The sequence below is a fragment of the Podarcis liolepis genome (assembly GCF_965112155.1).
Source record: "Podarcis liolepis genome assembly, chromosome: 4".
NCBI classification, from domain to species: domain Eukaryota; kingdom Metazoa; phylum Chordata; class Lepidosauria; order Squamata; family Lacertidae; genus Podarcis; species Podarcis liolepis.
The window spans coordinates 104,807,897-104,835,315 of NC_139558.1; the positions used below are offsets into that span (position 1 = coordinate 104,807,897).

The window sequence follows — 27,419 nt, forward strand, 5'->3', positions numbered from 1 at the left end:
GCAGGCCAGAATTGGACTCATGAAGACTGTCTGCCAGCTGTTCAGTCTCCTTTGTGTAAGCAGAGAAGCTATGAAAAACAGGAAAAGCGCAGCCCCACCCAGAACTTTCCTGGGTCAACTCAGTAGGCCATCTGCACCAAGGAAATGGTAGAGTTTATATTGTTTTTCTTTGGGTTCTGCACTTGCCGTAAGTGCACTTCTCATCTGTTTCTTACCCAAACAGAGTGACTGGATCAAAGGTATGAGCTCCGCAGCCCATGCCAGGATTAATTAGGAAACGGGTGGGAAATAAAGGGGACGCTATTACTTTGCAATGCTGTAGGGCGCACAGATCCGGTTGCCTCCCCTCGAAAACGAGGTTGCAAAGTTGGAAAAGGTACAGAAAGGGGTGAAGAAAATGATCCAAGAGACGCGGCAATGACTTCCCATATTTGGAAAGTTACAGATACTATGTTGGTCTGCCATAGTCAAAATAAAAAAATTCCTTCCAGTAGCACCTTAAAGACCTGGTTTGAACAAAGACATTGGATTCTTATCCCATTATACATGACTAAGCCATTTCTCACCTTCTCACCCCTTGCCTTTTCCTGTAAGACCTATTACAGTCGTTAAGAGTCGTCAACAGGCTCATCTCAGCTATCTGCCAATCTCCCATTCCCACCACCCTTCTGAGTAATACCCCTCCCCACCTTCTCACTATATAGAAGGATCTGGCAACTTCTGTTTCAGTGTATCTGAAGAAGTGTGCATGCACACGAAAGCTCATACCAAGAACTAACTTAGTTGGTCTTTAAGGTGCTACAGGAAGGAATTTTTTTATTTTGACATATTTGGAAAGGTTGCAGGAGGGTTTGGGACTTCTTAGTTTAGGCAGCGGTTCTCAAACTGTGGGTCCCTAGATATTGTTGGACTAAAACTCCCATCATCCCTGAGCTCTGGCCTTGCTAGCTAGGGGTGATGGGAGTCGTAGTCCAACAACATCTGAGGACCCACAGGTGGAGAAAAGCTGGTTTAGAGCAATGAGGAAGAGGCAACATGATGGAAGTTTGTGAAATTGTGCCTGGCCTGGAAAAAGTGGCCAGAGAAGTCCCAGGCATCCAATGAAGCTGAGTGATGGAAGATTCAGGACGCGGGGGGGGGGGGGAGCCCTTCTTTGCGCATATAGCTATTTTTAATAGTTTAATAATAGTTTTAATATTTAATGCTGTATTGTTTTAACACTCAATTGGGAGCCGCCAAACATAGGGAAGGACACAAACCAATGCCTTCAAGTTTTTTTTTATTTTAAAAAAAGACTAACTAAACATGCGGAAGACCTTTTTGACAGCAAGAGCTGTTAGTGGATAGGATCCCTTGGGAGTGCGGGAATTTCCATCCTTTGAGGTTTGCAAGTGAAAATTGGATGGTCATCTGTCATGGATGCTTTACTTACTATGCCTGCATCACATGGGGTGGAATAGATTGCACCAGGGTTCACTTCCAGCTCCACAATTCTACAATTCCGTGATTCTCCCCTGTATGGGTTCTTTGATGGGAAGTGAGAGAGGAGTTATGAGTGAAGCTCTTTCCACATTCCACACACTGATAGGGCTTCTCTCCTGTATGAAGTATTTGATGGGAAGTGAGAGAGGAGCTCTGACTGAAGCTCTTTCCACATTCCATGCACTGATAGGGTTTCTCCCCTGTATGAATTCTTTGATGGGAAGTGAGATTGGAGCTCAAACTGAAGCTCTTTCCACATTCCATACAATGATAGGGTTTCTCCCCTGTATGAATTCTTTGATGGGAAGTGAGATTGGAGCTCTGACTGAAGCTCTTTCCACATTCCATGCACTGATAGGGTTTCTCCCCTGTATGAATTCTCTGATGCCTAGTGAGATTGGAGCTCCTCCTGAAGCTCTTTCCACATTCCATGCACTGATAGGGTTTCTCCCCTGTATGAATTCTCTGATGCCTAGTGAGAGAGGAGCTATCAGTGAAGCTCTTTCCACATTCCACGCATTGATAGGGTTTCTCCCCTGTATGAATTCTTTGATGCTTAGTGAGATCGGAGCTCATACTGAAGCTCTTTCCACATTCCACGCACTGATAGGGTTTCTCCCCTGTATGAATTCTTTGATGGGAAGTGAGATGGGAGCTGTAATTGAAGCTCTTTCCACATTCCATGCACTGATAGGGTTTCTCCGCTGTATGAATTCTGTGATGGGAAGTGAGATGGGAGCTATCAGTGAAGCTCTTTCCACATTCCATGCACTGATAGGGTTTCTCCCCTGTATGAATTCTTTGATGGGTATTGAGATGGTCGCTCCTACTGAAGCTCTTTCCACATTCCATGCACTGATAGGGTTTCTCCCCTGTATGAATTCTTTGATGGGTATTGAGATGGTCATTCCTACTGAAGCTCTTTCCACATTCCACACACTGATAGGGTTTCTCCCCTGTATGAATTCTTTGATGGGAAGTGAGAGAGGACCTTGTACTGAACATCTTTCCACATGCAATGTGCTGATAGGGTTTCTTTCCAATGAGATTTCGTTTATGGGAAGTGGAATGGGAGCTCTGACTGCAGCTCTTTCCACACTGCAAATTTTTACGCGCCTTCTCCACTCTGCAGATTGTGTTGTGCTCACCTTTATTCTTGCTTTCCAATTCATCACAATCTGCAATGGAGAGAAAAAGGGATTAGAGCCTCAGGAACAAATGGAGCCCCCCGTTAGGAAATAATGCTCATTAAATTTGTTGTAGAGAAGGCAGTTGGCTGTGTGTTTATTACCTTTGTTATTTGTAATAAACCAATGTATTTATTATTGGATTCTAATCGATGGTTGAATTTTGCTTTGTTTGAAGTAAGTTACTCATTTTAATGTTTTTGTACTTTTTTCATTAGATTAGATTGTTGTTATTATTACTGTTTCATGTTTATACCGTAGCACCTCAGGTTACGTAACCCTCTGGTTACGTAAACATCAGCTTATTAAAGCAGCAAATCCATGCGCATGCGCAGAACAGTGATCCTCGGGTTGCAAAAACCTCGGGATCTGGCCGGACCTCCGGAACGGATCCCATTCGCAACCAGAAATGCGACTGTATATGTGTTGGAAGCTTCCCAGATTGACTGGAGCAACCCAGCCAGATGGTCAGCGTATACATAAAAAATATTATTATTGCTATTATTAACACTGCTAGTACTACCTGAGATTCAATCAGCCTGGCTCTTCTCTGGGGCAGATGTTCTTTGGCCCAGTCATGGCATCCCCTCCATCTCCAATGTCAGTCATCTCTCTGGCCAACCCAAGACTGACAGCAGCAAAAACAAAAACAGAAAACCTGACAGAAGCTACTTATCTTTTCTAACAACTCTGAAGCTGACATTTAAGATGCCTGGGCAGTTCAGATCAGCCCGACTGTGGTAGAGGGTGGCAGAACTGGAGGAAGATTGTTCACAGAAAAAGCTGTAATTTACTATTTCTTCTGGGGGTGTTAGGTTCCCAGGTGTTGTAATGGGCACTGTGAAACTATATGAGGTTTATCACATAGAGGTATTTCTTGAATTTCCTGGCAGATAGGACGATCCCACACGGAGGCTTACCAAGAGAGGCCACGACCCCCCAATTCTCCTCCATGACGTCCTTATGAAGAGCTCTCTGGTCAGGATCCAGCAACGCCCACTCCTCGTCTGTCAAACGAACAGCGACATCTTCAAAGCACACTGGACCCTAAAAGAAAAAGGGAAATGTCCTCCTCTGAGACAGCAGAAATATGATCTGCTACACAATGCTCTGTGGTTTTCTTCCTGTTAATTGCTGTGTTATTTCAATAAGATTGCTTTGCTGCACATTTTAATTATGGGCACCTATTTTAATGCTTTAATTGAATTCTTTTATTCTGCATTTTAACTATGGGAATTCGTCTTTGTGCAAATAGGTGGTACTCCACCTTGTGGTTTTCAAATCATTCTGCCTACGCAAGCATTCCAGTTTGCAAGATGGAAGGGTTCACTTTCTCCTCTCCTCGTGAGTTGTTCTGTAGAGGTTCCCTTCCAATGCCCTAGAGCCAAATTCAAGGGGTTCATGGGGGCATGGAGAGGGGGAGATGAATCCTACTGGCTGTTACGATATGGATACAACACAGCTGCAAACTGGCAGCTTGGTGTTTAGATCAATTGATGTGGCTAGCTATGGGAAACAATGTTCCAGGGATTTCTCAAAGCTTTGTTCTCAGTGTAATATGAGACCTTCCTGTTGCGTTTGTAAAGGAAGTTTGAGTCACTTGCTAGGAGGAGATTGAACTGATCGGACATGTTTTCTGTACAACTGAACAGTCAGAAATAAAAGGATGTAAATAGCTTTCTGACTATCTCCTTTCTCTTGCTGGTATGCAAGGATGGAGGGGGTGTGCATTTTCCACGCTGGGAAATGTCGCCTATCAAGATTTCCCTGGACTGTGGGGATACCAGCCGGAGGAGATCACCGGTAAGAAGCTCCGGGAGCTGGGAGAGAGGCCAGCTTCTCCCGAGGGGGCTAGTTTGCCAACACTGGCAACATTCAGAAGGCTGGTATGACAGAGCTATACGGGCAGGAAATCCCACACTTCACAGCTGGAGTTTACTCTTTATCAACAAGAACACAATATTCACAGACTTGGCTGAGTTTCAGGCCTTATGAGAACAACAACTCATTCCCTGAGCGTCTTCCTTAACTAAATCAGTTGCCGAGAGTGAAGGCCCCTGGCTGCCCACAGCTTTCCAGGTCCCCTCCTCTCTGGGGTTTCTGGCAAGCGACTGAACAGTGCGCAAGAGTGCAGCCTGCCTTTGCTCCTCCGTTGTCAGATGTTTCCTGGCTCTGAGAGACAAGCAGGGAGGGTGGATTCTGGCAGGAGAGGGAGCCCCCGGTGGCTCCTCCTTCTCCTGACTCACCTCTGACTCTCGACCTCCCTCCTCCCACTCGCCTCCTTCCTCTTCTGCCTCTGATTCTGGACTGCATTCTGCCACAGAGTCTTCCAGCTCACTAAGCCCTGTTACCCCTTCAGCTTCTGACACCTCCTCTTGCCAGTCTTCTCCCTCTGACCGCTCATCCTTCCTCCACCTCCACTCCTTGGGCTCTGAGACGTCTTCGTTTCCTGGTTCCCAGGCTGCTTCCTCCCACCATTTCTCTGTGCCCAACCAGTCCATGATATTGCTCCATCCCTCGGCCTCTGTCCCCACAAGGCAGCTTCCCCTGACCTGATCTGGTGCCACAGCCGCTGTTTCACTTCTGCCCTCATGAAAAGATAAATATGGAGGTCTTGTTGGCTTCATTCTTTCATCTGCCTCACAGGAATCCAGATCCATTTCTGCAAAATGATCTCTTTTCTGAAAGAACAACAAGAATTCAAAACAGTAAATGAATGATGAGAAATATTAAAAAGAGAATGACAAAGACAGAAACTTTAAGGATGTTAGATCTCATTCCCAGAAAAAGGATGGGCCATCAGCAGACCATTATGGGATGTTCTCCATCCTGTTTGGAGCCTCTTTGAAGTATCCAGAGGAAAGTCTCGCTCACCTGCTTTCTCTCTGCCTCCTCTCTCTCCTCTGCCTGACTCAGGAGGAAACCTTCGGCCAGGGCCACCGCCTGGGAACTGGTCTCCGCTCCGCATTCCCTCACCCAGCTCTCCATCTCCGGGGGAAGGACAGCCAGGAACTGTTCCAAGATCACCAGGTCCAGCATCTCAGCTTTCGTGTGCCTTTCTGGCTTCAGCCACTGGTGGCAAAGGTGGTAGAGTCGGCTGCAAACCTCTCGGGGTCCTTTGGCCTCCTGGAAGCAGAACTGCCTCACCTGCTGGCTCTGTATCTTTGAGCAGAGGGTGTCCTCCTCACCCAAGATCTTCTGCACAGAGCTTTCCCAGAATCCCCCACTGCTCCCAGTTTGGTTGGCATGGCCTCTTCCTGCTCTAGGGCCAGCTGAGTCTTGCTCATCCATCTGTGCTCTCAGGAAGCCTCTGAGAGATTGGAAGGAAGCCTTTGGTCTTCTGCCAAGTTCTGTCTGTCTTAAGGAGAGGCGCTAGCAAATCCTACAAAGCAAATACATTGTTCAGTTACAAAAGTTGTCTAATATCAGGAGAAGAAAAAGGTTCCCTGAGCAAGCATGGATGAGTCTTGCTGGGAACCAGGGTAGGACTGCACCACAGCCCAGACTCTGAGCTATCTTTCAAAAAAGGAGGAGGAGGAGGAGGAGGAGGAGGAGGAAGAGATGATGTAGGCCTCTAGAAGGGAGATTGTGGAAATGTGGAGGCAAGCGAAGAGATTAATGCGAGGCGAATCAGCCTGGTTGCTCCTTCCTTCCAGTCAATGCATGAAGTCAGAACTGACTGACAAGGGAGTCATTGGTGCCTCATGAAAAATGACTAGGAATGTTGATTCCGAATCTCCTTTCTTGTAGCTTGAAGCCATGGGTTGGAATCCTTCCCCCAGGTGACATGGCTCTCCCATCTCCTCTCTGTCTCCTCTTCTCCAACTCAACATACCCAGCTCCTCATAAAGCTTGGCTTGATCTGCTTGGCTGGCCTCCTCTGCCAATAAGGAGAAAGAAAGAAGGGAAACAAAGGAAGAGGTTTTGGAGCAACCATTCATGCGTGTTTCCTCTGTTGTGCAATGACGCTGACCCGTGTCACACACAGGAGAAGTCCTACTGATAGCCTTATTTAAAGAAGCGAGATTTCTATCTGCTAGATTTCCCAGGGGGCTCTAAATATTATTATTTTCTGGAAGGGGGGGCGGTATCCAACCCTCCCCCCCCACAAAAGATCTAAAGGAAGGAGACAGTTCCTGTGACCTCGCCCCTCCCTGGCAGGACCCCCTGCTCCCTGGGGCTCCCCCCCCATGAGCCACCCTCCCCTGCTGCAGCCCTGGGACCCCCCCCTTCTCCCCACTGCACCCTCGGGGGGGGGGGAGGAAGGGACTCACCAGATCCCCCTGGAAGAGAGCAAGGCAGCCTTTGCAGCAGAGGAAAGCAACCCCCCCCCCCCACTTGCAGGAAGGGGAGGGAGGGGCTTTTCCTCTGGAGGACCCGGCCCCCCCTTCCTTCCTGTCCTCTCTAGGAATGCAGCTCGGTTCCCTTTAACCCTTGCAAAGCCGAGTCCACCCTGCTCAGTCCTCTCTGCCTTTTCTCTCCTGCCTTGCACAATCCCAGAGATGCTCCTTTTGAGGGGACGCTCTTGGTTGGTCTGTGATCCGCTCCCTCCCTTGGCCAGAAACTGGAGGAAGAGGTTGCAGGGAAAAGGGGTTTGCAGGAAGCAAGGAACCTCATCCTAGAATGGGAGGGAGCCCTAAGGGTCATCTATTCCAACCCCCCTGCAAGGCAGGAATCTCAGCCAAAGCATCCATCCTCTGCTTAAAAACCTCCAAGGAAGGAGAGTCCGCCATCTCCCAAGGGATTCTGCTGCTCTTCCCGTCAGAAGGTTCTTCCTGCTCTTTAGGCAGCAGAAACTGCTTTCTGGTCCTCTGGGTCCCTTCTTCGGGGTGCTCCCTCCCCTCTAGGGCAGGAGAAAAGAAGCTGGCTCCCTCTTCCATGGGTCAGCCCTCCAGATATTGAGAGGTGGCTCTCAGGTCTCCATCCAGGCAGGTCTCAGCTGAGGGAGGAACAGGAAGACACGCTGTTCCTGCCTCTCCTGGGACTACACATTGCTGAGCTGCAAAATGCAGGAAAGTGCACATTTTGAAAGCTTTGGGTACGTTTTGTTAATGGAGAAATCTGAGGTTCCCTTGGACAAAAAACAAGGACCCCAGCCAGGAATACCAGAGCAAAACAGCAGCCAGTAGGCTTCGTCTTTCTTGAAGACCCTGCAACATTGTTCTCCTTGCCTTCCACCAAACACGCATGGAGTGTAACAAAATAGATATTTACATTTCCCTGTTTCCCAGCGAAGTCAATCACACCCTTTTGTCTTCGTCTGGGTTTGTTATTTTGGGAATGGCAACCTGTCCAGCACTCTGGTATCATGATGCCAGGAATCATCACTCAGGTAGAGGGGCTGCTGAGTAGCTGAGCTCACATGTCTAGACGAATTTCTGAAGTTTTCCCAGTGAGCCAGTACATAGATACATTTATCAGTGAATTCTTACATTTGGTATTGTGCAGCAGAGGCCCTTTGACCAGATAGGAAGAAACTGTGATGAAGTGTTTTGTGGGGACAAGTCACAAAAGTCACAAAAGTGATGGTGCTGATTTTGGTAGTGGGCTGCATGTGCATGATATCTACTGCAGGGGCAACCCCCCCCCCAATTATACATAAATCCCTGCAACATTTTGCCTTCCAATGTCCGGCTATACATCTTGACTCATCCTCCAAACTTTGCTGGGGGGCTGTGTTCCCCCTCCCAAAGCAGGGACACACTCTTAGCACCCGAAAGCTGTACCACCTCATTGCTGCTGCCGGGGGTGAGAGGGTTTATATAGTGGCGGGTGATGCCCTTTTGGAATATTTGGCCAATTAAGTGAGGCGGGGAATCCCTCAAGGGACGGAGCAGCAGCTGACTTGCTACCTGTGCTATGACAATGCAAACATGCATTGACGTTCTTCAAAAGATATGGTGCATCAAACATGCATTGACATGCATCGAATCATAGAGAATCTACATGGTCCATGAAAATGCATCAGGTGACGGGACGCGGACACCAGGAAGTATCTATGCAGAACTCTCTGGGATTTTATCTCACATATGCCCTAGCATCAGAAATATCAGGTCAATGGTGACCACGGTTCAGATCCAGAAGACTGGTTGTCAGAAGGCGCCATTCATCTGTGGGCTGTTCTCTCTTACTCTCTTTTTGGGGGGTTTTGTGTAACAGTGTGGTGATTCTGCCCATCAAAGGCAGAAGGTCCATCCCCCATTCATATTCCTCCTTGGTTCCAGTCAATTGAGAAGAGAGAGAGCTTAAGGGTTGCCTAAGCTGTAGCCTTCTGTTCCCTGTAGGACACCTACCTTCCATAGCACCAGAGAGCAGCTCCAGTTCCCTGGGAGTGCTTCTAGCGGGGACCATATGTGATGTCTGGCATGATGTAATCTTGGGAACTTCAGGAAATAGGTGAGGTGAGGACAGTCACAAGCGAGAGGCAGCTGCTGATTTGTTCTCTGCGCCACTAAGCCCTCTTCCCAAGGGTGGCTGTAGGAGTTTAATTCTTAAGAGACTTTACTCAGGTACCACAATCTGGTCCTACAAAACCTCCCCTCCACTCTATATATTTTGCTTCTGCTTCTAATAATTAATGATTAATAATGTTGTTCTGCAATAATGTTTTATTCCTCTTGGAGTGACCTTCCAGGCTTTCTTGTTTGTGTTTTGAGGTCATAATCCAACGGATTTCTGTCTGGGACACTGTTGCTCTTGAACACACCTTCTGCCTCCCACTATGGGGTTTGATTTCACACCTTGTGGAGGAGTGGGGAGGATGTGACCATATGCTCAGGGGATCGTGGAGGAAGGAAGGAGCCTGGGTCCTCCTTCTCTTTAGGAGTAATACGCCATTGGAATGGAAAGAATCAGACAAACAGTTGACTTCTTGTGAGTTTTTGAAGGTTTAGGAAGTCTAAGGGAATGGTCAGGTTTATTGTCCTGGCCTTAGTTGGAGGCTGCAATGGGGACTTCAGATTTTCAAGGTGTTGCAACTGCCCCCCCCCCCCCGTTTTAACAAGTATATTGACAACAAAAGTACTGAGATGCTTCCTATGTTTTTTTTATGACAGAGGAGCTTAGCAACAACATCTATGCATTTATTGCAAACTAGTACTCCAAATCGTCCCAGGGATTTCAATGCAACATCCTCCTTTGTAAATGTGCAGGGGATTGCACTCTCCATCTTGCAAGGACTGCAGGTGTGGCTTTAGAAACGAGCCAGGCCAGGCTGTGCAAAGTTTGACTGTGTCAAATCGCAAGGAAGCTGAGGCCAAAGAAGAAGCTGTGGCCAAAGAAGTGGCCGCTGTGCCTCAGCGTATGGGATTGCAGCATCGCAGGGGAGCTCACGCTCTGCACTCTGAAAGACGAAAAGATTTGTTCCCTAACATCTCCTCTTACAAGTATCTCTGGCAAAAGGGGTGGGAAACCTATCACTGGCCGAGGCCACACCATCTGAATAAGCCCGGCAAAAGTATGCAAAATGAGGTGGGGGTATTCATAGAATGCTCCAACTACCGCACAATTGCACTCATTTCACATGCTAGCAAGGTTATGCTTAAAATTCTACAAGGCAGGCTTAAGCAGTATGTGGAACGAGAACTCCCAGAAGTGCAAGCTGGATTTAGAAGGGGCAGAGGAACCAGAGACCAAATTGCAAATATGTGCTGGATTATGGAGAAAGCTAGAGAGTTCCAGAAAGACATCTACTTCTGCTTCATTGACACGCAAAAGCCTTTGACTGTGTCGACCACAGCAAATTATGGCAAGTTCTTAAAGAAATGGGAATGCCTGATCACCTCATCTGTCTCCTGATAAATCTCTATGTGGGACAAGAAGCTACAGTTAGAATTGGATATGGAACAACTGATTGGTTCAAAATTGGGAAAGGAGTACGACAAGGCTGTATATTGTCTCCCTGCTTATTTAACTTATATGCAGAATTTATCATGCGAAAGGCTGGGCTGGATGAATCCCAAGGCGGAATTAAGATTGCCTGAAGAAATATCAACAACCTCAGATAGGTCTGAAGCTCAACATCAAAAAAACGAAGATCATGGCCACTGGTCCCATCACCTCCTGGCAAATAGAAGGGGAAGAAATGGAGGCAGTGAGAGATTTTACCTTCTTGGGCTCCATGATCACTGCAGATGGTGACAGCAGCCACGAAATTAAAAGACGCCTGCTCCTTGGGAGAAAAGCAATGATAAACCTAGAAAGCATCTTAAAAAGCAGAGACATCACCTTGCCAACAAAGGTCTGTATAGATCAAGCTATGGTTTTCCCAGTAGTGATGTATGGAAGTGAGAGCTGGACCATAAAGAACGCTGACTGCCAAAGAATTGATGCTTTTGAATTATGCTGCTGGAGGAGACTCTTGAGAGTCCCATGGACTGCAAGAAGATCAAACCTCTCCATTCTTAAGGAAATCAGCCCTGAGTGCTCACTGGAAGGACAGATCGTGAAGCTGAGGCTCCAAGACTTTGGCCACCTCATGAGAAGAGAAGACTCCCTGGAAAAGCCCCTGATGTTGGGAAAGATGGAGGGCACAAGGAGAAGGGGACGACAGAGGACGAGGTGGTGGGACAGCGTTCTTGAAGCTACCACTGCGGGAGGCAGTGGAAGAAAGAAGTGCCTGGCGTGCTCTGGTCCATGGGGTCATGAAGAGTCGGACACGACTAAACGACTAAACAACAACATTCATAGAAAGCCAAAGAGAAACCATCAGGGTCATACCAAGCTCATCTTACTCACTAGGGATGTTGAGTGCAGTGCAAAGTGGGAAGGAAATGTGTGTATTTTCCAAAGCTACCCCACTGCTTCAGACTCAGATACTGAGTCTACTGCTGTTGCTCAAAGTGAGGTGAGTTCCACTGATACAGTGAAGGATGTGCGCCTGATGCGCAGATCTGAGACAGCTACCACCAGGTATGCTCGCGAGTTTGCTAACACAGCTGTTGCAGATTTAGCTGTGGCTACTAGCTCGACACAGGACTTGGAACCCAAAGTCTTGAAAGGGCACAGGGTTTGTCCTCAAAGGATAGAAAAGATAGAAAACCACGCCGAAAGGCTGTAAGGGTGGACACAGTTTCCTCAGAGAGGAACGAGGCTAGGGTTTGAGTCCTGACGAAGCAAGGTGTGAAACTTCTTGATAGTCAGGAGAGCTATGATGCCAAGACTAGTCAGAAGTGCAAGATGGTAAGTCCCAAGGCCAGGCCAGTTGCAGGTAGTTCCAAGGGTGGAACGGGTGATACAGGGGTATACTGTGTGTATGACATCTGTATGGTTGTTGCAGTTACACTGATGATTACAACACGGTACACGAATCAGGGGAGAATGTTAGGATTCTTGCTCCGTGCTTGCAGTCACGGGATTGTTTTATGTCACATGACGGTGTATGTTTTCATTCCACATAGTGGGAAGTGACGGAGACAGGATGTTGGTATTACAATGTTCCATGATGTGGGACTATTGTCCTTTGTTCTTTCTCTCTTTGCTGTCTGGTGAGAAAGAGGAAGGTGCTGAGTCAGAAAGCTCCGAGTGTTTTATATGTAAATAAATAGTTTAGCCAAAAAGCTGTGCTACTGAGTTTGTTAAGCAGTGTGATGGCCTGGGATTCGGACTCGGAGGCTGAACCTGAGGAATCCCAGCCTGCACAGGAGTCCCCACCTCCAGGACCAGCTGAGCCGGGGCAGGGGCTTGAGCCTGAAGGGTCCTCACCTGTGCTGGATCCTCAGGTGCAGGCACCAGCTGAGTCTGCTCTGGCTCCGGAGGTGATGGAGGACCCATTGCCTGCAGGTGCTCCACTCTCAGCCCCGTCAGAGGAAGCTGAGGTTGCCTCTGGGTCCGGTAACCCTCCAGCCTCTCCTGAGCTGCAGAGGCTCAGGGCAGAGAGGCAGAGGGAACTAAGTTCTCGCAGGAGGAGTGCAGGCCAGGAGAGGTGAGTCACCTGTGGACTGGAGCCGCCCTATGCCTTGGGGCAGATAAAAGCCAGCCAGCCCCAGTCCCAAGCCTTAGTTCCTGACCTCACCTGACTCCCTGCCTTGGACCCCGCTTCAGCTTTGATGGACAGCCTCCATACTGCACCCTTGACCTTGGACTAGACTCGGACCTCGCCACACGGTAACCCCCCCCCCCCCCGGGACCAGCACCAGCAAACTGCTAACACTCTGCTGTTTCTAAGAGTGTTAATACCTTTTGGTATCAGTCGCTGTGATGTTCGGCTGGAGAAAGCTTTTGAAGCTCCCGAACAACTGACCAGGAGGGAGAGAACATGTCAGTTGGGCATGTGTCTCTATCGGAGTCCTACTTGCACGTAGGATGATCCTGACACCCCTGACAGTTAAGTCCAGTCGCGAATGACTCTGGAGTTGCGGCGCTCATCTCGCTTTATTGGCCAAGGGAGCCGGCGTACAGCTTCCGGGTCATGTGGCCAGCATGACTAAGCCGCTTCTGGTGAAACCAGAGCAGCGCACAGAAACACTGTTTACCTTCCTGCTGCAGCGGTACCTATTTATCTACTTGCACTTTGACGTGCTTTCGAACTGCTAGGATGGCAGGAGCAGGGACCAAGCAACAGGAGCTCAATCCATCGCAGGGATTTGAAACGCCAACCTACCGATTGGCAAGCCCTCTAGGCTCAGTGGTTTAGACCACAGCGCCACCCATGTCCCCATAAAACAGTAGTGGGTGGTAATTCAACTAAATTATGCTAGTAGAAAGATTAGCACTCGTGCAAGGCACTCACCCTCCTTCCTCCTGATGCACCATGTGCCAGCCAACCTCTGTTCCATTCTGATGCACCATGTGCCAGCCAACCTCTGTTCCATTCTTAAGGACTCTGTTCTGGTATTGATCATTTTTTGTGTGGTGGTTGCTGCTTTTAAAATCAAGCGGTGTATAAATTTTATGAACTGAAGTAAAAGACAATGTTGATGATGCCTGCTTGACCCCAGTACACATTGCTAAGCTGGGGAGTTGTGTTGCAAAATGGAGGGAAGTGCACATTTTGAAGGCTTTGGGTGCGTCTGCCTTCCAATGACCAGCTATACTTCTTGGCCCATCCTCCAAACTTAGCTGGGGGGTTGTGCTCCACCCCCATGTCATTCCCTGCAGGATCCAATGAGATGACATTAGGGGAATCCCTGCTCCCCTCCCCCCAGGAGATGGGACAGGTTAGGGGAAACCCTACCTTTTTGGCCAAGGGCCTGACTCCCCTCCCAAATTCGTCCCTGCAAACTCAGCTACATTTATTTATTTTATTTTTAATAGTTTGATAATAGTTTTCAGTTTTAATATTTAATGCTGTATTGTTTTAACGTTCAATTGGGAGCCGCCCAGAGTGGCTGGGGAAACCCAGCCAGATGGGTGAGATATAAATAATAAATTATTATCATCATCATTAGATTGGCAAAGAAAAAATGATATGCATTGTATGTGCAATATAACGTTGTGCCACTGGATGGTGCAGTGGAGTCCTGATTTTCTCTACCTGTTTTCATTGTTTGAATTTACAACACCTTTAAGTGAAGCGCTTCTTTGATGTATCCAGACTCTAGGTCCAGCCAGTTTAGAAACCATACTTCTGTGACCCCATAACTGACGGTGGTCATCAGAGGGTGGTGGGGGTGAGTGGCAGAAAATGTTGACCCTGTGGGAGACAGCTGGGAGAAAAGTTTTCCACTTTGGGAAAGGGATGAAAAGGAAAGAAGACCAAAGGGAGAACAATATCGTGGTTCTCAAATGATGGATAACATAGGTTACTACAGGTGAAACAAAATAAAAAAATATTCCCCAAGACAACAGTGGGAGAGACACTGGGCGGAGACCTTCGGAACAACAAAAAATATATATATTTAATTGGGGGGGGGGGAATAGTCTAACAGAAAAAAATATGGGTGCACAAAAGAAACAACCCAAACTAAAAGGGAGACCACCTAAGGAGATGCCAATATAGCAGAGATCCTGGTGGAATTAGGAAAAGATTTACAAAATAACACCAAAAAGATGGGCAAATTGACAACAGAAATCAAAACACTATCCAGGAAAACTAACGGTATGGAAAAACCAGTCCAAGCTTTAGAGGAGAGAGTTAAGAGAAAGAAAGAAGAGAATTGAGAAATGAAAAGGGATCAAGATAGAATGAAAACAGAGCTGGCCAAAGTAAGAGAAACTCAGGAGGATATAATCAATAATATTGCACTTCTGGAATTAAAACAAAATGACACAACACTACGTTTGAGAGCCATTCCAGAGCATCGGAATAAACAAATTGGGGTTAAAAGGAACCATGGAAAGAGAGGATAGGAAGTCAAGGAATGCTTTCTGATTTTTTGTTAATTATTTTAATTCCGGGGAACGAAAGATTTTTCTTTGTTGTATCATTTTTAGCTCGTTTTTTCCTACTACACAGGGTAGGACACAAACCAATGGCATCAAGTTTTTTATTTTAAAAAAACAAGACTGACTAAACATGCAGAAGAACTTTTTGACAGCAAAAGCTGTTAGTGGATTGGACTCCCTTGGGAGTGCGGGAATTTCCATCCTTTGAGGTTTTCAAGTGAAGTTGGATGGTCATCTGTCATGGATGCTTTACTTGCTATTCCTGCATCACATGGGGTTGAGTAGATTGCACCAGGGTTCACTTCCAGCTCCACAATTCTACAATTCCATGATGCTCCCCTGTATGAATTCTTTGATGGGAAGTGTGCTTGTAGATATGAGCGAAGCTCTTTCCACATTCCACACACTGATATGGTTTTTCCCCTGTATGAATTGTTTGATGGGAAGTGAGATTACAGCTCTTCCTGAAGCTCTTCCCACATTCAAAGCAATTATATGGTTTCTCCCCTGTATGAATTTTTTTATGGATAGCGAGACTGGAGCTCGTACTGAGGCTCTTTCCACATTCCACACACTGATATGGTTTCTCCCCTGTATGAATTCTTTGATGGGAAGTGAGACTGCGGCTTTGAACGAAGCTCTTTCCACATTCCACACACTGATAGGGTTTCTCCCCCGTATGAATTCTTTGGTGGGAAGTGAGACTGCAGCTTTGAATGAAGCTCTTTCCACATTCCACACACTGATAGGGTTTCTCCCCCGTATGAATTCTTTGATGCTTAGTGAGATATGAGCTGCTATTGAAGCTCTTTCCACATTCCACACACTGATATGGTTTCTCCCCCGTATGAATTCTTTGATGCTTAGTAAGATCGGAGCTGCTACTGAAGCTCTTCCCACATTCCATGCACTGATAGGGTTTCTCCCCTGTATGAATTCTTTGATGCCTAGTGAGATCGGAGTTCTTCCTGAAGCTCTTTCCACATTCCATGCACTTATAGGGTTTCTCCCCTGTATGAATTCTTTGATGGGAAGTGAGACTGTGGCTCTGACTGAAGCTCTTTCCACATTCCACGCACTGATAGGGTTTCTTTCCAATGAGATTTCGTTTATGGGAAGTGGAATGGGAGCTCTGACTGCAGCTCTTTCCACATTTCAATTTTTTACGTTCCTTCTCTACTCTGCAGATTGTGTTGTGTTCTTCTTTGTTCTTGCTTTCCAATTCATCACAATCTGCAATGGAGAGAAAAAGGGATTAGAGCCTCAGGAACAAATGGAGCCCCCAGTTAGGAAATAATGCTCACTAAATTTGTTGTAGAGAAGGCAGTTGGCTGTGTGTTTATTACCTTTGTTATTTGTAATAAACCAGTGTATTTATTATTGGATTCTAATCAATTGTTGAATGTTGCTTTGTTTGAAGTAACAGATAGGTAGCCGTGTTGGTCTGCCATAGTCAAAATAAAAAAATTCCTTCCAGTAGCACCTTAAAGACCAACTAAGTTAGTTCTTGGTATGAGCTTTTGTGTGCATGCACACTTCTTCAGATACACTGAAACAGAAGTTGCCAGATCCTTCTATATAGTGAGAAGGTGGGGAGGGGTATTACTCAGAAGGGTGGTGGGAATAGGAGATTGGCAGATAGCTGAGATGAGCCTGTTGACGACTCTTAACGGCTGCAATAGGTCTTACAGGAAAAGGCAAGGGGTGAGAAGGTGAAAAATGGCTAAGTCATGTATAATGAGATAAGAATTCAATGTCTTTGTTCAAACCAGGTCTCTCCATGGTTTTAAGTTTGGTAATGAGTTGCAATTCAGCAGCTTCTCTTTCCAGTCTATTTCTGAAATTCCTTTGTAGTAAAACAGCTACTTTGAGATCTTGTATAGAATGTCCTGGGAGATTGAAGTGTTCTCCTACTGGTTTCTCTGTTTTGTGATTCTTGATGTCAGATTTATGTCCATTTATTCTTTGGCGTAAGGTTTGGCCTGTTTGTCCAATATAGAGAGCTGAAGGACACTGTTGGCATTTGATGGCATACACAATGTTAGACGATGAGCAACTGAATAGTCCTGAGAACTCATACCAAGAACTAACTTAGATGGTCTTTAAGGTGCTACTGGAAGGAATTTTTTTATGTTTGAAGTAAGTTACTCATTTAAATTTTTTTGTACTTTTTACATTAGATTATATTGTTGTTATTATTACTGTTTCATGTTTATACCGTAGCACCTCAGGTCACATAAAGCTCTGGTTACGTAAACTTCAGCTTATGAAAGCGGCAAATCCATGCGCATGCGCAGAACAGTGATCCTCGGGTTACAAAAACTTCGGGATCTGGCCGGACCTCCGGAACGGATCCCATTCGCAACCAGAAATACGACTGTATATGTGTTGGAAGCTTCCCAGATTGGCTGGACAACCCAGCCAGATGGTCAGCGTATAAATAAAAATTATTATTATTGCTATTATTATCACTGCTAGTACTACCTGAGATTCAATCAGCCTGGCTCCTCTCTGGGGCAGATGTTGTTTGGCCCAGTCATGGCATCCCCTCCATCTCCAATGTCAGTCATCTCTTTGGTCAACCCAAGACTGACAGCAGCAAAAACAAAAACAGAAAACCTGACAGAAGCTACTTATCTTTCCTAACAACTCTGAAGCTGACATTTAAGATGCCTGGGCAGTTCAGATCAGTCCAACTGTGGTAGAAGGAGGCAGAATTGGAGGAAGATTGTTCACAGAAAAAACTGTAATTTACTATTTCTTATGGGGGTGTTAAGTTCCCAGGTGTTGTAGGGGGCGCTGTTGAGCTCTGTGAAAATATATGAGGCTTGTCATATAGAGGTGTTTCTTGAATTTCCTGGCAGATAGGACAATCCCACAGGGAGGCTTACCAAGAGAGGCCACGATCCCCCAATTCTCCTCCATGACGTCCTTATGCATCGCTCTCTGGTCAGGATCCAGCAACTCCCACTCCTCTTCCGTGAAACGAACAGCGACATCTTCAAAGCACACTGGACCCTTAAAGAAAAAGGGAAATGTCCTCCTCTGAGACAGCAGAAATATGATCTGCTACACAATGCTCTGTTCTTTCCTTCCTGTTAATTGCTCTGTTATTTCAATAGGATTGCTTTGCTGCACATTTTAATTATGGGTACCTATTTTAACGCTTTAATTGAATTCTTTTATTCTGCATTTATTCGTCTTTTTGCAAATAGGTGGTACTCCAGCTTATGTTTACGTTATTCTGCCTACGCAAGCATTCCAGTTTCCCCGATGGAAGGATCCACTTTCTCCTCTCCTCGTGAGTTGTTCTGGAGAGGTTCCCTTCCAACGCCCTAGAGCCAAATTCAAGGGGTTCATGGGGGCATGGAGAGGGGGAGGAGGGGGGGCAGGCCCCATTTCGCAGCAGTTGGGGCTGGCTAGGTGAATCCTGGAAATTATTTGTTCTCGTCTGTCTGCTGCTTAGAAGCCTATTTTAGCACTCAGTGATGAATATAGAAATAAAAGAAGCCTAGTTTGGATGGCCATCTGTCTTGGATGATCTAGCTGAGACTCCTGCAATGCAGGGGGTGGGACCTGATGACCCTTGGGGTCCCTTTCAACTCTAGGATTCCATGAAAACTGCAACTACAGATGAATCATACAGGCGACATTCAGAAGGCTGGTGTCACAGAGCTATCTGGGCAGGAAATCCGACACATCACAGCTGGAGTTTACTCTTTATCAGCAAGAACACGATGTTCACAGACTTGGCTGTGTGGGTCTGTCAATTTGCATTGTCTATCAATTAATGGACTAGTTGTCTCGGTGGAAGTTTAGTGTGGTTCTGTCAAGTCTTCTGTCAAGGTCATGCTGAATATAAGAAGAGGCCAGAAGAAGCCAGGGTTTCACTTTCTCTTTCTATATTTCTATCTCTCTTCCTGATGGTGTTCTGTACATGGTATGTGTTAAGGTTAAGTGTTAAGGCTTAGACTTTTAATAAGTTTAGGTAAGTTTAGGTTAAGTCTGCTGCAACTGGATTTCTTATGGACAAGACCAATCCTGAATGTTTTGGATTTGTAACCATTATGATCATTTGCCTTCAATAGCAGTAAAGCTCTCCTGGATGAAATACAATTGCCTCTGGTCTATTTTTTGGGAATCCTGGAATATTTTTAGGTTTTTACTCTGCTAACTATACATTGGAATTCTGCTCCAGATCAGTATTGAGTCAGGGTCTTCCTTCATGAAATCAGCTCCTGAGAGTGAAGGCCCCTGGCTCCCCACAGCTTTCTAACTCCTCTCCTCTCTGGGGTTTCTGGCAAGCGATCCAACAGTGCGCCAGTGTGCAGCCTGCCTTTGCTCCTCCATTGTCAGGCAACTCCTGGCTCTGAGAGACAAGCAGGGAGGGTGGATTCTGGCAGAAGGAGAGGGAGCCCCCGGTGGCTCCTCCTTATCCTGACCCACCTCTGCCTCTCGACCTTCCTCCTCTCATTCGCCTCCTCCCTCTTCTGCCTCTGATTCTTGACTGCATTCTGCCACAGAGTCTCCCAGCTCACTAAGCCACGTTACCCCATCAGCTTCTGACACCTCCTCTTCCCAGACTTCTCCTCTTCTCCCTCTGACCGCCCCTCTTTCCTCCACCTCCACTCCCTGGGCTCTGAGACGTCTTCCCTTCCTGGTTCCCCGGCTGCTTCCTCCCACCATACCTCTGTGCCCAACCAGTCCATGACATTGCTCCATCCCTTGGCTTCTGCCCCACAAAACAGCTTCCCCTGACCTGATCTGGTACCACAGCTGCTGTTTCATTTCTGCCCCCATGAAAAGATAAATATGGAGGTCTTGTTGGCTTCATTCTTTCATCTGCCTCACAGGAATCCAGATCCATTTCTGCAAAATGATCCCTTTTCTGAAAGAACAACAAGAATTCAAAACAGTAAATTAAAGGTGAGAAATATAAGAAAGAGAACGACAAAGACAGATACTTTAAGGGTGTTAGATCTCATTCCCAGAAAAAGGATGGGCCATCAGCAGACCATTTTTGGATGTTCTCCATCCTGTTTGGAGCCCCTTGGGAGTATCCAGAGGAAAGTCTCTCTCACCTGCTTTCTCTCCTCTGCCTGACTCAGGAGGAAACCTTCGGCCAGGGCCACCGCCTGGGAACTGGTCTCTGCTCCACAGTCCCTCACCCAGCTCTCCATCTCCGGTGGAAGGACAGCCAGGAACTGCTCCAAGATCACCAGGTCCAGCATCTCAGCTTTCGTGTGCCTTTCGGGCTTCAGCCACTGGTGGCAAAGGTGGTAGAGTCGGCTGCAAACCTCTCGGGGTCCTTTGGCCTCCTGGCAGCAGAACTGCCTCAACTGCCAGCACCGCCCCTCTGAGGGGAGGGTGTCCTCTTCACCCAGGATCTTCTGCACAGAGTTTTCCCAGAATCCTCCACTGCTCCCAGTTTGGATGGCATGGCCTCTTCCCGCTCTAGGACCAGCTGTGTCTCGCTCATCCATCTGTGCTCTCAGGAAGCCTCTGAGAGATTGGAAGGAAGCCTTTGTTCTTCTTCCAAGTTCTGTCTGTCTGAATGAGAAGCTCTAGCAAATCCTACAAAGCAAATACATTGTTCTGTTACAAAAGCTGTACAATATCAGGAGAAGAAAAAGGTTCCCTGAGCAAGCATGGATGAGTCTTGCTGGGAACCAGGGTAGGACTGCACCACAGCCCAGACTCTGAGCTATCTTTCAAAAAAGGAGGAGGAGGAGATGTAGGCCTCTAGAAGGCAGATTGTGGAAATGTGGAAGCAAGCGAAGAGATTAATGCGAGGGGACTCAGCCTGGTTGCTCCTTCCTTCCAGTCAATGCATGAAGTCAGAACTGATTGACAAGGGAGTCATTGGTGCCTCGTGAAAAATGACTAGGTGTGTTGAGTCCGAATCTCCTTTCTTGTAGCTTGAAGCCATTGGTTGGAATCCTACCCCCAGGTGAGATGGCTCTCCCATCTCCTCTCCGTCTCCTCTTCTCCAAGTCAACATACCCAGCTCCTCATAAAGCTTGGCTTGATCTGCTTGGCTGGCCTCCTCTGCCAATAAGGAGAAAGAAAGAAGGGAAACAAAGGAAGAGGTTTTGGAGCAACCATTCATACATGTTTCCTCTGTTGTGCAATGACGCTGACCCGTGTCACACACAGCAGAAGTCCTACTGATAGCCTTATTTAAAGAAGCTAGATTTCTATCTGCTAGATTTCCCAGGGGGCTCTGAGTAATTTTTTTTTCTGGAAGGGGGGACGGGAACCTCCTCCCCTCCCCCATCCACAAAAGATCTAAAGGAAGGAGACAGTTCCTGCGACCTCACCCCTCCCTGGCAGGACCCCCTGCTCCCAGGTGCTTCCCCCCCCCCCACATGAGCCACCCTCCCCTGCAGCCCTGGGACCCCCCGCCTTCTCCCCACTGCATGGGGGGAGGGGAGGAAGAGACTCACCAGATCCCCTTGGAAGAGAGCAAGGCAGCATTTGCAATAGCTGAAAGCAACCCCGCCCCCCCTTACAGGAAGGGGAGGGAGGGGGTTTTCCTCTGGAGGACCTGCCCCCCTTTACTATCTATCCTCTCTAGGAATGCAGCTCAGTTCCCTTTAACCCTTGCCAAGCCGAGTCCACCCTGCTCAGTCCTCTCTGCCTTTTCTCTCCTGCCTTGCACAATCCCAGAGATGCTCATTTTGAGGGGACGCTCTTGGCTGGTCTGTGATCCGCTCCCTCCCTTGGCCAGAAACTGGAGGAAGAGGTTGCAGGGAAAAGGGGTTTGCAGGAAGCAAGGAACCTCATCCTAGACTGGGAGGGAGCCCTAAGGGTCATCTATTCCAGCCCCCCTGCAAGGCAGGAATCTCAGCCAAAGCATCCAACCTCTGCTTAAAAACCTCCAAGGAAGGAGAGTCCGCCATCTCCCAAGGGATTCTGCTGCTCTTCCCGTCAGAAGGTTCTCCCTGCTCTTTAGGCAGCAGAAACTGCTTTCTGGTCCTCTGGGTCCCTTCTTCTGGGTGCTCCCCTCTAGGGCAGGAGAAAACAAGCTGGCTCCCTCTTCCATGGGTCAGCCACCTGCCACAAGACGAAGCAAGATGGAATCCCCAATCAAAAGAGAATCCAAACTTTTATTAGCTACTTATCCCTCAGGCAGAGGGGCTGCTGAGTAGCTGAGCTCACATGTCTAGATGAATTTCTGAAGTTTTCCCAGTGAGCCAGTACAGAGATACATTTATCAGTGAATTCTTACATTTGGTATCATGCAGCAAAGGCCCTTTGAACAGATAGGAAGAAACTGTGATGAAGTGTTTTGTGGGGACAAGTCACAAAAGTGATGGTGCTGATTTTGGTAGTGGGCTGCATGTGCATGATATCTGCTGCAGTGGCAACCCCCCCCCCCCCATTATACATAAATCCCTGCAACATTCCAATGTCTGGCTATACATCTTGACTCATCCTCCAAACTTTGCTGGGGGGCTGTGTTCCCCCTCCCAAAGCAGGGACACACTCTGAACGCTGTACCACCTCATTGCTGCTGCCAGGGGTGAGAGGGTTTATATAGTGGCGGGTGATGCCCTTTTGGAATATTTGTCCAATTAAGTGAGGTGGGGAATCCCTCAAGGGACGGAGCAGCAGCTGATTTGCTACCTGTGCTATGACACCCTCCTCTCAGCGGAGCAGGTGCCCTGGGGGGACCTCTGAGGGGCTGACAAATCCCACAAAGGAAGTGGCTCCCAGGTAGGACTGGAGTCAGAATCGGAGAGCCTTCAAGGTGCCACACAGGATTGTTAACAAGCCCCCCCCCCCCCGCCAAAAAAAACCCAACAACCTGTGATCATCTTCTAGCTTGGTTTCTTTCCCCTTCCCGTTCCCTGGATTCTCACAGAGAGAAGAAGGGGAGACAAGCCATTCCCATGGGAGAGAGTTGCTGGAGACAGGGGCGGGACCTGTTGGCCGTGAATATTTTGATTGGCTAAGCAGATGAAATGGGCAACCGTAAGGCAACAATAAACGGTGGGTTCTGGGTTCTCCTTAACAAAGCTTCTAGGTGAATTGGGAGACTCCAAAGAATCCAGCCTGTTTACTTGGAGAATGGTCCACAGGGCAATCAAGGGCAGCCTAAAAAATCCTGACTTGCACCACATCCAGAGCTCTGGCATTCTATTTTTTTTAAATAAAATTTTTATTGGTTTTTCACAATTTATATAAACACAAACAATACACAATACAAACAAAAAAACACACATAAACAAACATGTATAATTTCAAATCCTTTTTTCTTAAACCTTACTTCACCGACTTCCCCGTACCTCCCCTTTCTGCATCCCAATTTCCAAATTTGTTTCAGCAAATCCTCCCCCTAAAATTTATCTAATTTTTCCTTGTTCTTTTCTTTTACTTAATCTTTTACAGCTGTAGTCCCCTTCTTTCTATAACCTCAACATTTTAGCACTCATTAATTTTACAATATTTCTTAAGGTAAATTTTGAATTTCTTCCAATCTTCTTCCGCCGTCTCTTTCCCCTGGGCTCGGATTCTGCCAGTCATTTCAGCCAGTCCCATATAGTCTATCACCTTCATCTGCCATTCTTCCAGAGTGGGTAGATCCTGTGTCTTCCAATACTTTGCGATGAGAATTCTTGCTGCTGTAGTGGCATACATAAAGAAAGTCCTGTCTTTCTTTGGCACCAATTGGCCGACAATGCCCAAGAGAAAGGCTTCTGGTTTCTTGGGAAACAGAGCTCTGGCATTGTAGAGTGAGCGTGTTGAGAAGAAGTAGCTTTGTGCAGGAGAGACCCTCTCATGGGCCTCAACGAGAGGGAAGTTGCCCTCAAGCCAGTTGCAAAGTTGTGCCATTGTTTTGGACATGTTGTGGAAACAAAGAGGCTTTGGGTGTAGTGTAATTCTACTGCCCCCACATTCTCCCCCTAGAACCACAGAATTGTGTCGTTGGAAGAGACCCTGAGGGCTGTCTGGTCCAACCCCTTGCAATGCGGGAATCTCAACTACAGCACCCAGGACAGACGGCCCGTAATGGGGAACCGTAAGGCAACAAAAAACGGTGGGTTCTGGGTTCTCCTTAACAAAGCTTCTAGGTGTATTGGGAGACTCCAAAGAATCCAGCCTGTTTACTTGGAGAATGGTCCACAGGGCAATCAAGGGCAGCCTAAAAAATCCTGACTTGCACCACATCCAGAGCTCTGGCATTCTATTTTTTTTTATTAAAATTTTTATTGGTTTTTCACAATTTATATAAACACAAACAATACACAATACAAACAAAAACACACACATAAACAAACATGTATAATTTCAAATCCTTTTTTCTTAAACCTTACTTCACCGACTTCCCCGTACCTCCCCTTTCTGCATCCCAATTTCCAAATTTGTTTCAGCAAATCCTCCCCCTTAAATTTATCTAATTTTTCCTTGTTCTTTTCTTTTACTTAATCTTTTACAGCTGTAGTCCCCTTCTTTCTATAACCTCAACATTTTAGCACTCATTAATTTTACAATATTTCTTAAGGTAAATTTTGAATTTCTTCCAATCTTCTTCCGCCGTCTCTTTCCCCTGGGCTCGGATTCTGCCAGTCATTTCAGCCAGTCCCATATAGTCTATCACCTTCATCTGCCATTATTCCAGAGTGGGTAGATCCTGTGTCTTCCAATACTTTGCTATGAGAATTCTTGCTGCTGTAGTAGCATACATAAAAAAAGTCCTGTCTTTCTTTGGCACCAATTGGCCGACAATGCCCAAGAGAAAGGCTTCTGGTTTCTTGGGAAACAGAGCTCTGGCATTGTAGAGTGAGCGTGTTGAGAAGAAGTAGCTTTGTGCAGGGGAGACCCTCTCATGGACCTCAACGAGAGGGAAGTTGCCCTCAAGCCAGTTGCAAAGTTGTGCCATTGTTTTGGACATGTTGTGGAAACAAAGAGGCTTTGGGTGTAGTGTAATTCTACTGCACCCACATTCTCCCCCTAGAACCACAGAATTGTGTCGTTGGAAGAGACCCTGAGGGCTGTCTGGTCCAACCCCTTGCAATGCGGGAATCTCAACTACAGCACCCAGGACAGACGGCCACCCAACTTCAGGATCAGAACCTCCAAGGAAGGAGAGCCCACCACCTTTGCACTGTCAAGCAGCTCTTACTATCAGGACGTTCTTCTTGATGTTTAGTTGCAATCACTTTTCTTGTAACTTGAAGCCATTGGTTCGAGTCCTACCCTCCAGAGCAGGAAGAAGGAGGAGGAGGAGGAGGAGTTTGGATTTGACATCCCGCTTTATCACTACCCTAAGGAGTCTCAAAGCTGCTAACATTCTCCTTTCCCTTCCTCCCCCACAACAAACACTGTGAGGTGAGTGGGGCTGAGAGACATCAGAGAAGTGTGACTAGCCCAAGGTCACCCAGCAGCTGCATGTGGAGGAGCAGGGAAGCGAACCTGGTTCACCAGATTAGGAGTCTACCACACTTAACCACTACACCACACTGGAGAAAACAAGCTTGCTCCATCTTCCATGGGGCAGCTCTAGAGAGATTTGAAGATGACTCTCAGATCCTGTCTCAGTCTCCTCCTTCCCAGGCTAAGCACCCCCAGCTTCTCCAGAATAGGACCCAGGACTCTAGGTGGGGTTTGACCAAGACAGAATAGATCAGTACTATGACTTCCCTAGGACACTGCACTTCTGTTAACGCAGGCCAGAATTGGACTCATGAAGACTGTCTGCCAGCTGTTCAGTCTCCTTTGTGTAAGCAGAGAAGCTATGAAAAACAGGAAAAGCCCAGCCCCACCCAGAAGTTTCCTGGGTCAACTCAGTAGGCCATCTGCACCAAGGAACTGGTAGAGTTTATATTGTTTTTCTTTGGGTTCTGCACTTGCCATAAGTGCACTTCTCATCTGTTTCTTACCCAAACAGAGTGACTGGATCAAAGGTATGAGCTCCGCAGCCCATGCCAGGATTAATTAGGAAACGGGTGGGAAATAAAGGGGACGCTATTACTTTGCAATGCTGTAGGGCGCACAGATCCGGTTGCCTCCCCTCGAAAATGAGGTTGCAAAGTTGGAAAAGGTACAGAAAGGGGTGAAGAAAATGATCCAAGAGACGCGGCAATGACTTCCCATATTTGGAAAGGTTGCAGGAGGGTTTGGGACTTCTTAGTTTAGGCAGCGGTTCTCAAACTGTGGGTCCCTAGATATTGTTGGACTAAAACTCCCATCATCCCTGAGCTCTGGCCTTGCTAGCTAGGGGTGATGGGAGTTGTAGTCCAACAACATCTGAGGACCCACAGGTGGAGAAAGGCTGGTTTAGAGCAATGAGGAAGAGGCAACATGATGGAAGTTTGTGAAATTGTGCCTGGCCTGGAAAAAGTGGCCAGAGAAGTCCCAGGCATCCAATGAAGCGGAGTGATGGAAGATTCAGGACGCGGGGGGGGGGGGGAGAGAAAACCCTTCTTTGCGCATATAGCTATTTTTAATAGTTTAATAATAGTTTTAATATTTAATGCTGTATTGTTTTAACACTCAATTGGGAGCCGCCAAACATAGGGAAGGACACCAACCAATGCCTTCAAGTTTTTTTTTTTAAAAAACAAGACTGACTAAACATGCGGAAGAACTTTTTGACAGCAAGAGCTGTTACTGGATAGGATCCCTTGGGAGTGCGAGAATTTCCATCCTTTGAGGTTTTCAAGTGAAGTTGGATGGTCATCTGTCATGGATGCTTTACTTGCTATGCCTGCATCACATGGGGTGGAATAGATTGCACCAGGGTTCACTTCCAGCTCCACAATTCTACAATTCTGTGATTCTCCCCTGTATGGGTTCTTTGATGGGAAGTGAGAGAGGAGTTATGAGTGAAGCTCTTTCCACATTACATGCACTGATAGGTTTTCTTCCCTGTGTGAATTCTTTGATGGGAAGTGAGATTACAGCTCTTACTAAAGCTCTTTCCACATTCAAAACATTTATATTGTTTCTCCCCTGTGTGAATTATTTGATGGGTATTCAGATGAGCTCTCTGGATGAAATTCTTTCCACATTCCACACACTGATAGGGTTTCTCCAATTTATGAATTCTTTAATGGGAAATGAGAGAGGAGTTATGAGTGAAGCTATTACCATATTCTATGCACTTATATGGTTTCTTCCCTGTATGAATTCTTTGATGGGAAGTGAGATAGGAGCTATCAGTGAAGCTCTTTCCACATTCCACGCACTGGTAGGGTTTCTCCCCTGTATGAATTCTCTGATGCCTAGTGAGATTGGAGCTCTTCCTGAAGCTCTTTCCACATTCCACGCACTGATAGGGTTTCTCCCCTGTATGAATTCTCTGATGCCTAGTGAGATTGGAGCTCCTCCTGAAGCTCTTTCCACATTCCATGCACTGAAAGGGTTTCTCCCCTGTATGAATTCTTTGATGCTTAGTGAGATCGGAGCTCTTCCTGAAGC

At 46.9% G+C, this 27,419-nt stretch overlaps 2 protein-coding genes across 3 annotated transcripts in view; both read right to left on the reverse strand.

The window, feature by feature from the left end:
- Nucleotides 1-1,169: 1,169 nt before the first annotated feature.
- LOC310705151 (uncharacterized protein) overlaps nucleotides 1,170-27,419 on the reverse strand; it is a 31,318-nt gene continuing 5,068 nt past the window's right edge. The window contains exons 2-5 of one of the 2 annotated variants that reach the window (XM_083499649.1): nucleotides 5,544-6,051; nucleotides 5,222-5,350; nucleotides 3,590-3,716; nucleotides 1,170-2,660 (exon numbers count right to left, since the gene is read on the reverse strand). In XM_083499649.1, the coding sequence (XP_083355775.1) occupies nucleotides 1,474-2,660; nucleotides 3,590-3,716; nucleotides 5,222-5,350; nucleotides 5,544-5,960 (1,860 nt within the window). In that variant the 5' untranslated portion in view covers nucleotides 5,961-6,051 and the 3' untranslated portion in view covers nucleotides 1,170-1,473. Of the gene's footprint in view, nucleotides 2,661-3,589; nucleotides 3,717-5,221; nucleotides 5,351-5,543; nucleotides 6,052-17,884; nucleotides 18,264-27,419 lie in introns of those variants that run through there. The other variant, XM_083499650.1, reaches the window with a different exon arrangement.
- Nucleotides 14,321-17,797, reverse strand: LOC310705387 (uncharacterized protein). Its single transcript, XM_083500085.1, has 2 exons — nucleotides 17,749-17,797; nucleotides 14,321-16,226 (listed from the first exon to the last, which is right to left on the reverse strand). The coding sequence occupies exon 2, from the start codon at nucleotides 15,982-15,984 to the stop codon at nucleotides 15,292-15,294; it is 693 nt and encodes a 230-aa protein (XP_083356211.1). The 5' UTR covers nucleotides 15,985-16,226; nucleotides 17,749-17,797; the 3' UTR covers nucleotides 14,321-15,291.